Genomic DNA, 12,649 nt, shown 5'->3' with positions numbered 1-12,649 from the left:
GGCCCAGCCCTATTCACGTACGACGTAAACAACGTAAAATACGACGGCTGTGTTCCCTGGTCCATACCTTTGCTTGGGTTGCGCCTTCCATATGGGGAATAACTTTACGCATAGGATACATTAAGGTGAAAAAACATTTAACTTTACAACCCCTTTAAACTGGCCCTTTGCTTAGAAAGTTTGGAGACCCCCTGTTTTCGAAGGAGTCAAGTTGTTTATATAGGGGGGCTGGAATGGAATTGCATTATGTGCAATGACATGTTGCTGTGTGGACAGAGGGCTTTGGCTCAGAATTCATATTTTGCATTCTTTTTTACTAAACTGTGTTGCCACATGCACTGGGCAGACAAGGGTGAACTGACTTTCCCATTTGTATTGGATTTTGTCGTTTTTAATGTAGTTCACGTGAATCATGTCCAGGTTATTATTGATCATATTATAGATTATTGTATGTAATTTCTGATCCATCTAGTTACTGTGTTCTCCTCTGCCTGCAGTGAAGGGTCCCCCTGTTGAGCCATCGGCTTTCCTGTCCCTCCCCCCAAAAGTAGCGGATAAGATGACGTTGGACGAGGTAAGCATTGACTGCTGACCCATTGGCTGCTTACATTATCGGGATTGGCACGAGGCAAAGCGGGAGACTGGCTCCGTGCTGCAGCTACTAGCCATACATACACTGTTTAAATTTATATACAAACAGCGCTTGCAGGATGAATGTGCAAAGCCACACAATGTGAATAAACACTAACCGTGGTATAAAAAAAAATGTGTTACAGATAAATACCAATGTGGTACAAATGAATAAATTAATAACACAATCTATTTAAAAGTCTATTTTCAAAGTGCTGAGTGCTCCAAAAACAGATTGGAGTGTGGCACTTGGCTGTTTTTGGAGCACCTATGCACTTTGGGCCAGATTCTCGTACCTTTGCGGCGGCGCAACGTTACCCGTTTACGTTACACCGCCGCAAGTTTTCAGTGTAAGTGCCTGATCCACAAAGCACTTACCTGTAAACTTGCGGCGATGTATCGTAAACACGTCCGGCGCAAGCCCGCCCAATTCAAATGGGGCGTGTACCATTTAAATTAGGCGCGCTCCTGCGCCGGACGTACTGCGCATGCTCAGTTTGGAAATTACCGCAGTGCTTTGCGCGATGTGACGTCATTTTTTAGAACGGCGACGTAGCGTCCATTCGTATTCCCGGACGTCTTATGCCAAAACAAAAAAAAATTGAAATTTGACTCGGGAACGACGGCCATACTTTAACATGGCTCGACTAAAGTTAAGCCATGTTAAAGCAGGTGTAAATTTGCGACAGGAAAAAATTACGAGCGACGACGTAACGAACGCGAAAATTGTTGTGGATCGCCGTAAATGCTCATTAGCATACCCGACGCAGGAAAACGACGCAAACTCCATCCAGCGGCGGCCAAGGTACTGCTTCCTAAGATCCGACGGTGTAAGTCAATTACACCTGTCAGATCTTAGGGCTATCTATGCGGAACTGATTCTATGAATCAGTCGCATAGATACTCTGAGAGATACGACGGCATATCAGGAGATACGCCGTCGTATCTCTTCTGTGAATCTGGCCCTTTATTTTTGGAGCACGCAGCACTTTGAAAATAGACTTTTAAGATTGTGTTATTCATTTATTAATTTGTACCACATTGGTATTTTATTTGTACCGCATTGATTTTTTTTATTTGATTTTTATACCACTGTTAGTGTTCAGTCACATTGTGTGGGTTCACACATTCATCCTGCAAGTGCTGTTTATATATGAATTTCATCTTCTGAGGTTTTAGCACCTTTTTGACAGTTGCTGCAGGTCCTCTCTGTATTTATTTAAAGTGGATGTAAACCCTCTATACACTCAGTGAAGTGAACAGCCTCAGATGATACACCTAGATCAACCAAATCTCCCTACATAGGTTTTATATGTATATCTGCTGTCTTCACATTTATATACTGTTTAGAAAGTTTAGATCGAGTTAGGAAAAGTTCTCTTCCTGGTTAACACAGAGTGTGATGTGTGGGCATACAGCCAAAATAGCGAAAATTGCTGTTTGGAGGAAAGGCACACACCCCCTCTCATAGGCAGAGACTCTCAGAGGTGTTTTGTAATAGGGCCAGCTCCCTGCTAATCTATTTTAGCAACCTCCCCTGACAGAAATTTCAGGCTGCTTTTATCTGATGTGTCCGAGAATTTGTCAGGAGTTTTTAAGCTGATAACAGAGGAACGGTTCAGGAGCGAGCTATGGGACCTTTGAAGAGAGATAACAAAATACTGCAGATATATGTCCAGCTCAAATTTCATGAATTGGGTTTACATCCACTTTAATTTTAATATATATATGCACCTATATCAGCACGAGTTTATATAGTTTGTTCATACATACACTGTATCGCGAGAATGATCCATTAAATTAAAAGTCCAACTCTGAGTTAACATTTACCCCCTCCTACCCTCGATCACTGGCATTAGAAAAAAAAATTCGACATGCCCCTACCAAAAATCTGTACAATCTGTGTCCATTCACTTTATTTAGACTACGCGCACGCAGCTCAGCACTAGTACAAAAAGTAAACCCTCTGCATGGGGCGGAGCACTCGTATGACTAAGCCCTAAGTCAGCAGACCATGGCTGGGAACCGTGGTAGTGGACACATACATTAAAGGAGAATTCCAGCCTGAGATTTTTAGGCTGGGCTTCTCCTCTGGGTAACAGGAGTGTAATTCATTTTGTACTCCTGTGACCCGTTTTCAGCGGAGAACGGTCTGAAGTCCGCTCTCTGCTGACGCCACTGCCATTAGTCAAGGCAGCGCGTCATCTTGACTTGTCTGGATTCGCCAGCTGCCTTGATTGATGGCAGTCTCAGCGAGACGCTTAGACGGCTGCTCCCCGCCCCTCCACAGCTCAGCGCTCCAATGAGCGTTGAAGATCAGAGCAGGAGAGATGCTGACTGACAGTGAGCAGCTCTCCACTTAGGGAGGAGTGAGAAACGAGCCATCAGCGGTGTTCGGTGTCTCGGTTCTCAGTGCAGAGACACCGGGGGACAGCTGCAACATCAGTCTGATGCTCCATCCACCTAGGTAAGTATGAATAGGAAAAAAAAGAAAACTATACTTCTCTTTTAAGGAGATTAAAAATGGGGTGAAAAAAAACGAAAAAACACTTTTGCACTTACCTACGCTAGAATCTGTAATCTGTCTCAGTATCAACCTTTTGTAAACCCCTCTACAGCAAAGCTTAGGTTGGGTGAGAAAGATATATCAGTATGAAGCAATCGGGTATACTGTACATATGTTGACATGGAATATGCTGATTGGAGAAGAGAGCAGAGAGGTGAGCTCATGAATTTCTGCTGCTCTGTCACTGTCCAATCACAATCCAAGCTGTATTGTTACTAAACCCACAACTTTAAAAATCAGTCTGTATATGCAGTAAAGCAGGCTTGTTATACTCACTGTGGAATTTAAGGGGTTAATCCTCTGCATTGTGTATGAGGCCGAGATCACACCAGTCCGGTGCGAATTCCAGCTCCGTTTTCCCTGCGCAGAGAAAAATCAGTTGTTCAGCGTTTCAGGGCAGTTTTTTGATCAGGATCGGGTCAGGTTTACATCAGGATCGGGTCAGGTTTGCATCCATATCAGGTCAGGTTTACATCAGGATCGGGTCAGGTTTGCATCCATATCAGGTCAGGTTTACATCAGGATCGGGTCAGGTTTACATCAGGGTCGGGTCAGGTTTACATCAGGATCGGGTCAGGTTTGCATCCATATCAGGTCAGGTTTACATCAGGGTCGGGTCAGGTTTACATCAGGGTCGGGTCAGGTTTACATCAGGGTCGGGTCAGGTTTACATCAGGGTCGGGTCAGGTTTACATCAGGGTCGGGTCAGGTTTACATCAGGATCGGGTCAGGTTTACATCAGGATCGGGTCAGGTTTACATCAGGATCGGGTCAGGTTTACATCAGGATCGGGTCAGGATTGCATCCATATCGGGTCAGGTTTACATCAGGATCGGGTCAGGATTTTATCCACAACGGAACGCATCTGTGAATCAGATGCGTGCCTATAGAAGATAATAGGCCTGAATTTGCACCTGAGCCGGACCGCACTGCCTAGAAAACGCACACGTTTTTTGGGCAATGCGGAGTGCGAATGCACTGGAGATGTGTGAACCAGCCTCGTTCTAATAAACGCATTTTAAAATGTCAAGCGAATTGGAATCGGTGTAAGCCGCATCCAATTCGCATAGGTGTGTATCCAGCCTAAAGGCTGTGTGATCCTGTCTCTCTGATCCTCCTCTTCTTTAACTGACTCCAACCCATCTCATGATGGAACAGAAAATTAGGAGTCAGGCTGCACATGCTCAGTTTGGTGTGTATTGCTAGAGAGTTTTCCTTTGTTTTCTTGGGAGAGGGCATGTGATCAGAACAGGGCCAATCGGCACTGTCCAGACAGAGTCAGGAGAGAATGAAAACTCCTATAAGCTTTACAATGAACTGATAGAAGTCACAAGGCTGAAATATATACTGCTGATGAGAAAAGATATTTATATTTTCTAAAATGGCTGCATTTCTGTGTACTGTGAGAGACCAGATACAGTGGAACCTCCGTTTACGAGTAACGCGGTTAACGAGAATTTTGAAAGACGAGCAACTTTTTAAAAAAGAATTCAGACTCGGTTTGCGAATGTTGTCTCGCAAAACGAGTAGAATTCAAGCTAATGGAGTGTTCAGTACAGCATTTGGCCTGAGGTGTGGATGCCGGAGCTGTTGGGAGCCATTCAGAAAGGCTCTCCGGCGCCCCCCCCCCCCCACCTCTGGCCACATGCGGTATTGCATCCCATTAAAGTCAATGCGAAACAAATTATTTTCGTTTCCATTGACTTCTGGGGAAACTCGCTTTGATAAGCGAGTACCGTATTTATCGGCATATATCGCGCACTATTTTTCCCCTTAAAATAAGGGGAAAATCGTGGGTGCGCGATATACGCTGATAGCCGCTTCCCGCGCTCAGTTTGAAATCCTGCGCCGACATATACCGAGTGCAGTACACTCGGGTACATTCGGCTAGGCTCGGCTTCGCTCATGCTCACGCATAAACGTCACAGAGTGTGAGCGAAGCCGAGCCTTGCCGAATGTACCCGAGTGTACTGCACTCGGTATATGTCGGCGGAGGCGTTCGAACTGAGTGCGGGGACTCGACTTGAGGCGCGCGCTGGAGAAGCCGGGAGGACACCATCGAGGCCGCAGACGGACGCCGGACCGGACGATGGACGTTGGGAAGACACCAAAACTGTAAGTAATAAAATCATATAACTTTTTTTTTTACAGGAATTTCGGGGGCAACTTTAGGGGTGCGCGGTATATGCGGGAGCGCGTTATACCGCGATAAATACGGTACTTTAGATTACGAGAATTCTCCTGGAACTGATTATGCTCGTAATCCAAGGTTCCACTGTATCGTGGCTGCAGGTTCTGGGTTTAGTAACACTTGCAGAGAAACATCGGTTTATTGACCTGGCTATCTGGCAGAGCTATGTAAATCTCAGGACTGGATGGTTAAAAATACAAATCTTTTGGCAGGTAAAACCTCTCCCTTGTATGCAGGGCTGTGGAGTCGGAGTCGAGGAGTCGGAGTCGGGGGAAATTTTGGGTACCTGGAGTCGGAGTCTGCAAACAATGCACCGACTCCGACTCCTACTAAATTTAGATTGGAATAAAAAAAAAAAAAAAGCAAGTTTAAATGTCCCAATTCACAAAAAGTTATAATTAATGACTTCTCTACTGTAAGAATAAAGACCAATGCATGCAGTGCCTCACGTAACCGCAAAACGAACACGTTAAGTGACCATGAAGAAGCATGCTTTTCATGTGCTTCACTATATGGCACGCAACGCACAATTAGGAGCTGCAATACTTATACTTTCCATAGTGTTGTGTTCTGCTTTTACAGGGAACGCATGTTAGAGAACCAGTAAGTGTCCAAATAAAAAAATTCCAACAGGAGTTTTATAAAGCACTAAAAGAAGTTGAAAAGTATGATCGCTCATCAAAACTTACTGTTGAAGAAGCCATCCTTGTTTATCCAGAGATCGTTAGTGATGTGGCCAGAATAGTTACTGCAATGCCACCCACCCAAGTCAGTGTCGAAAGATTATTTTCAGCCCTAAAAATAATAAAGTCTGACTTAAGAGCCTCTATGAAAGAGGATCTGGCAGAGGCAATTCTCTTCCTTAGAACTCTACATTGAATTGATTTGCATTTGCTAAGCCTATAACTACATTTCAAGATTAATATTAACCATTTCTAGGTTTTACAGATTTTGTTTTTGGTTCATTATAGATAAGCTTTGTTTTTGTTACAAACCACATTATTTGGTTGTTTTAGATTTTTGAACTGGTAAAGATCCTGTTCCTGATGTTTCTGCCTGCTGCTACTATCCAGTCACTTGATTGTTTTCATTGTGTTTGTCTTTTGCTTAAACTGTGCAATACAGTAGACTGTTGGCTTCCCAGCCAGTAGTCCTGTGGTAGGTTGCGTTTCTTTCCCTCAAGGAATGTATAAAATACATTCGCATATTAATACAGAGGAGTCGGAGTCGGAGTCGGCAGTACATAAAACTGAGGAGTCGGAGTCGGAACATTTATCTACCGACTCCACAGCCCTGCTTGTATGTATTCCAACCCTGTGCTTTGTTGTTTTCCTGGAGTTTGGATTTAAAGCAGAGCAAGCACATGCAACCAATTATTCTGGCTGATTATCATGTTTCTAGGCCTCCCAGCTTCATAGCCTCTTATGGGAGAGTTGTATATAGACGTGGTTTCAAGAGCGGAGTTCTCATTTATTTGATCCGCCATTTGTCTCTTCTCTCAGGTTTTTCTCATTAATCTGAAGCGTCGCCCGGATAGGAGAGAGCGAATGAAGAGGGTGCTGCACGAGCTGCAGATTGACTACAAGCTATCGGATGCTGTGGATGGCAAGTGAGTTGTTGGATATGAAAGGAACAAGTGGGGATTATTGAAGCTGCACTGTGACAGATGGAGCTCCAGTCAATGTATTCCCTGTATCCGGCTCTCAGCCGTCACTGTTTTAGTGCAGATTGGAAAGTGGTTGGTGATTTTTTTAGCATCATTTAACAATCTTCGACGTAAATTGGGTGAGCGCAGACCTCTTCTCTTTTCCAAAAGGATGCCTGGTGGTAAAATTAAACCCTTTGACTGCCAAGGATATGTCAACCATCTTATGGCAGTCAATGGGTTAAGCAAACTTTTATTTTAAAATGAATGTTCTAGCTTTGCTGTATAATGAAGTGATTTGGGTGGCTGTAAAGCAGGGCTCGACAAATCCCGGTCGCCATGGCGACTAGAAATAGGGTCCTGGCGACTTGGCTTGGAAGGGGGGCAAAAAAAAAACAAATTTTTTTTTTTTGTGAGCTGGCACCATCTGGTGGTGAGCCGTTGGTATTACAAGTTATTACCACCAGACGTGAGCTGGCGCCATCTGGTGGTGGCCGTTGGTATTACAAGTTAAGCATTACAAGTTAAACAGCAATTCTAATGTCATTTTTCAATATTTTCACTGCCATCTTCTTCCCTCTAATTAGAACCCCCAAACATTATATATATTTTTTATCCTAACACCCTAGAGAATAAAATGGCGATCGTTGCAATACTTTCTGTCACGCCGTATTTGCGCAGCGGTCTTACAAGCGCACTTTTTTGGGGAAAAAATTACACTTTTTTTTATCAAAAAAGAAGACAACAGTAAAGTTATCCTCATTTTTTTTATATTATGAAAGATAATGTTACGCCGAGTAAATTGATACCCAACATGTCACGCTTCAAAATTACGTCCGCTCGTGGAATGGCGACAAACTTTTACCCTTTAAAATCTCCATAGGCGACGTTTAAAAAATTCTACAGGTTGCATGTTTTGAGTTAGAGGTGGTCTAGGGCTTGAATTATTGCTCTCGCTCTACCAATCGCGGCAATACCTCACATGTGTGGTTTGAACACCGTTTACATATGCAGGCGCTGCTCACGTATGTGTTCGCCTTCTGCGCGCAAGCTCGTCGGGACGGGGCGCGTTTCCTGGCTCCTAACTTTTTTAGCTGGCTCCTAGATTCCAAGCAAATTTGTCAACCCCTGCTGTAAAGTACAAATGTCCCCCCATCAGATTTCAGTGTTTTGAGTTCCCAGGTGCTATGGCCTGGTGGGAGTGTATGGGGAATGCTTATCCCGGATCTGTTTGGCCTCAGTACAAAGGAGGCATGAGAGGTATAATACCCCTTGTGATATCAGCAAAGTTAACTGCAAAGAAAAGTAAAAAAAAAAAGTGTTTTAAAAAATAATAAACATTTTTTAACCACCTCCCACCCGCGCTATATCCGAAAAACAGCTACAGTGCGGTCTCACATTGCTGGGAGGGCGTATATGGACATTCTCCTGTGATTGCGCCTCCCGCACTCATTGGCGTGGATCTGTGTCCTCCACACACAACTGATCACAGATCAGGGTAAAAAAACAATCACAGCGGCTCTTTACCATGTGACTAGCTGTGTCCAATCACAGCTAATCATGGTGTAAACAGTCTTTGCTGGTTATCAGCAGTCTTCTCCTCACGTGCTGTCAGGGAGCCGATTACCAGCAAATCCAGAGGAAAGGGAATCGCCGCTCCAGGTGGGAACCCAGATGAATATCCTCCGTTGCCGACAACTCAGGTGCAGGCAATGCACTTGGCAAAGCAGGAACAAAGATTGTCTCTGGACAGCCGCACTCTGAACAAATTGTAGCCTTTTATTAAAAGGACAGCACTACAAGTCACAGCAAAATAAAATAAAACCTGACTTCTGATGCATTTCGCACTGAAACTAGTGCTTAGTCATAGCTATGACATCTATGGATCTATCACAGCATAGTGATTTATTTATCTATTTTTTCTCTTACAAGATGTAAGTTCCCAGACAGTTATGCTAATCCTGTGACTCAAAGGATTTGGATAATATCCCAGAAACTTGTGGTTTGTAAACTTAGTCACAAGTAGTAGCTCCTATAAATCTATTATGACAGGTTCCCTTTAAAAAAATTACATTTTAGTGGGATAAGAGCTCCTGTGAAAATGCTTTGGCCCAACACCGCTTTGCTGGGGGTATGTTGATGCCCCTTCCTGTCTTTGTATCACTTGGGCCATTTCTCATTTCTATCATGATTCTCGTTTAACCACTTCCCGACCGCCACATGTAAATGTACGTCCACAGAATGGCACGTACAGGCAAATGGGCGTACATGTACGTCCTTGCCTTCTAGCGGGTGGGGGGTCCGATCGGGACCCCCCCACTACATGCGGCGGTCGGATTCCCGCGGGGAGCGATCCGGGACGACGGCGCGGCTATTCGTTTATAGCCGCTCCGTCGCGATCGCTCCCCGGAGCTGAAGAACGGGGAGAGCCGTGTGTAAACACGGCTTCCCCGTGCTTCACTATGGCGCTGCATCGATCGAGTGATCCCTTATATAGGGAGACTCGATCGATGACGTCAGTCCTACAGCCACACCCCCCTACAGTTGTAAACACACACTAGGTGAACACTAACTCCTTCAGCGCCCCCTGTGGTTAACTCCCAAACTGCAACTGTCATTTTCACAATAAACAATGCAATTTAAATGCATTTTTTGCTGTGAAAATGACAATGGTCCCAAAAATGTGTCAAAATTGTCCGAAGTGTCTGCCATAATGTCGCAGTCACGGAAAAAATCGCTGATCGCCACCATTAGTAGTAAAAAAAAAAAAAATTTATAAAAATGCAATAAAACTATCCCCTATTTTGTAAACGCTATAAATTTTGCTCAAACCAATCGATCAACGCCTATTGCGATTTTTTTTTTTCACAGAAATAGGTAGAAGAATATGTATCGGCCTAAACTGAGGGGGAAAAAAAAATTTATATGTTTTTGGGGGATATTTATTATAGCAAAAAGTAAAAAATATTGATTTTTTTTCAAAATTGTCGCTCTATTTTTGTTTATAGCGCAAAAAATAAAAACCGCAGAGGTCATCAAATACCACCAAAAGAAAGCTCTATTTGTGGGGAAAAAAGGATGCCAATTTTGTTTGGGAGCCACGTCGCACGACCGCGCAATTGTCAAAGCGATGCAGTGCCGAATCGCAAAACCTGGCCTGGGCATTTAGCTGCCTAAAGGTCCGGGGCTTAAGTGGTTAAATGACTTAACCAGTTTTCTGGAGCTTCTGGAATGTAACAAAGGTAGGGGGGGTGCACTAGACTTTCCCGAGCTCAAAGCACCATAAAAACTACAGGGCAGCCAGGGTGAGTAAAATGTGCGGCTTTCAAGTTAAAATTTGTCATCAAAAATCAAGGAAAAAAATCTTACATTTTATCTGAGTTGTTAATGGTTGTACAAGATTCTTCTCGGTATCCTCAGCACGTGGAGATTCTGCTTCACATATGTAACAATCGGAAATCTGTACATACCATTGACTTCTGTGTCCTTACAGCTGGGACTGATCTTCTCTTGGGATTCAGGAAAGGACAGAAAAGCTTAACTGTACCTGGCCACACTTGGAGCTGCTTCTTTCCACTGCCTGACTTTTTGGAAAAATATTTTGAATGTTTTAGGCTGATCCTCGTTTTTTGCCTGCTTTTGAGCTCAGCAGAGTTTGGCTTCCTTTGTGTTGAAAATCCTTTGTGTTATAGTGATACTCCAGCCAAAATGGTATTTTTTTTTTCCTTTCTTGTCCATTAAAGGATACAGAGTCTCATTTTCAGGTTATACTGCCGCCTACAGGAGGATTGCACACTGGCGAAAAATTCAAAATGAGCAAATGTTAAAGTGTTTGTAAAGCTTCACTTTTTTTTAAAATAACTAACATGTTATATTTACCTCCACTGTGCAGCTCGTTTTGCACAGAGTGGCCCCGATCGCTGTCTTCTGGGGTCCCTCAGCAGCTGTCTCGGCTCCTCCCGGCATCAGCTAACCCCCTCTGGGAAGCGCTCTCCCAAGGGGGTTAGCTTGCGGGCGCGCTCCCGAGTCCTGTAACCGGCGTCCATAAGCTGCCCTCGCGTCATTGGAGTTGATTGACAGCAGTGCGAGCCAATGGCTGCGCTGCTATCAATCTATCCAATGAATAGCCGAGAAGACTGGGCCAACATCAAGCGCGTTCTGGACGGAGGACTTTTGAGGGCTCAGGTAAGTAAACAGGGGGGCTGGGGGGCCTGCAACCTTCAAATTAACCTTTACAACTCCTTTAAGCCTGAACATAAACCTGTGAACACCCGAATTTGCAGGGCACTCGGGGTGGGTTGTTCGCCTGTCGAGCGTCCCACAATGCACTGCATGCTGCACTGTGCATTCTAAGCCCTGGTTGGGCAAACAGTTGTCAAGGAGCAGTGATTGTCAAGGAGCAGTCCTAAGCTGTCAACAGGCTTTCCCGCTGACACCTGAATGATGGGGGGGGGGGGGACATTGCTAGAAAAAAGTGGGAAAAAACGGCCCAATCCATACCAAGTCATTCGTGTCTGGTATGAATTTTAAGGGGAACCCTACACCAAAAAATGGGGGAAAAATTGCGAGGCCCCCCCCCCCCCCAAATCCATATCTGACCCTTATCCAAGCATGTAGCCTGGCAGGATAGGATCCTGCCCCCCCCCCATTTGAAATAGTATGGAGCACTGGGCTGTGAAGGGGCCAGGAGCAGCCGTCTCAGCAGGTTGAGAGGCTGAGACGGGTGTCAATCCAGGCACCTGGCGGATCCAGACTTCCATTGTTGGGATGATGCAGTGCCTGGACTTATTTCAGTGACGTCAGCAGAGAGCGCGTCACGGGGGTGCAAAACAAATTCCTCCTGTGACCCATAGGAGAAGCCCAGCCAAACGAGCTTTGGCTGAACATCTCCTTTTTAAGCATCATTAAAATCGCTGCTCCTGTAAAAACGATATTTTTAAAAAGAAAAGTTGACATTGATACCCTGATGTCCTCCAGGGCAGTACCCATGCCCCCATACCCTTTTTATATCCAATAACTTGCATATAAGCCTTCAAAATGGGGACTTTTGGTTTTTTTCATGTTGGGTAACATAGACTTTAATAGGGTTCAGGTCTGAACTTTTTCTATGTTTAAGAATTCTGGCACGAACGGAACTGGGGGTGTTTAGCCCAACTCTACTGGCAAACAAAAAAGATAGTGGGGACAACTGCGCTAAGTTAAAGAGCTGGGGTTGGATTGATAAGCAGCAATTAAGGTGTATAAAAACAAAAGATATGGAAAAAATAAGTAATTGCGCTAAACCAAAAATGATTGATTCATGTGAGAACCATATGTGGGCATAGGCCCAAATAGTGTATCATATGTGACCTTGATAACACTCAAAACAATTAACAAGTGTAGTGATATCTGTGGGCTAAAGTAGGCCGGAGCCACCCAAACAGAACCTGGGTGGATGCAGCACCCTATAGCCCAAATAGATAAACTGATTAGTAAAAAATTAGGTGATTGCTCACAAAACCATAAACAAAAATTCATATACAATATATATACAATATAAATTGTGAACATAAGTGAAAAATTACAAAATCTAAAACTGTTCAGACATGGTAAAGAAAGGTCCATATATTTGTCTGAA

General features: G+C 44.2%; 1 protein-coding gene across 1 annotated transcript in view; it reads left to right on the top strand.

Annotated features, from left to right (window-relative positions):
- Positions 1–12,649, top strand: part of COLGALT1 (collagen beta(1-O)galactosyltransferase 1) — a 91,623-nt gene that overhangs the window by 57,991 nt on the left and 20,983 nt on the right. Inside the window, exons 7-8 of the mRNA XM_040346349.1 lie at positions 498–574; positions 6,890–6,996. Coding sequence (XP_040202283.1) covers positions 498–574; positions 6,890–6,996 — 184 coding nt within the window. The remainder of the gene's footprint in view (positions 1–497; positions 575–6,889; positions 6,997–12,649) is intronic.

Source organism: Rana temporaria, chromosome 3 (genome assembly GCF_905171775.1).
Source record: "Rana temporaria chromosome 3, aRanTem1.1, whole genome shotgun sequence".
Lineage (NCBI taxonomy): Eukaryota > Metazoa > Chordata > Amphibia > Anura > Ranidae > Rana > Rana temporaria.
Note: the sequence above shows the minus strand (reverse complement) of the source record. Positions and strands in the feature narration are given on the sequence as shown.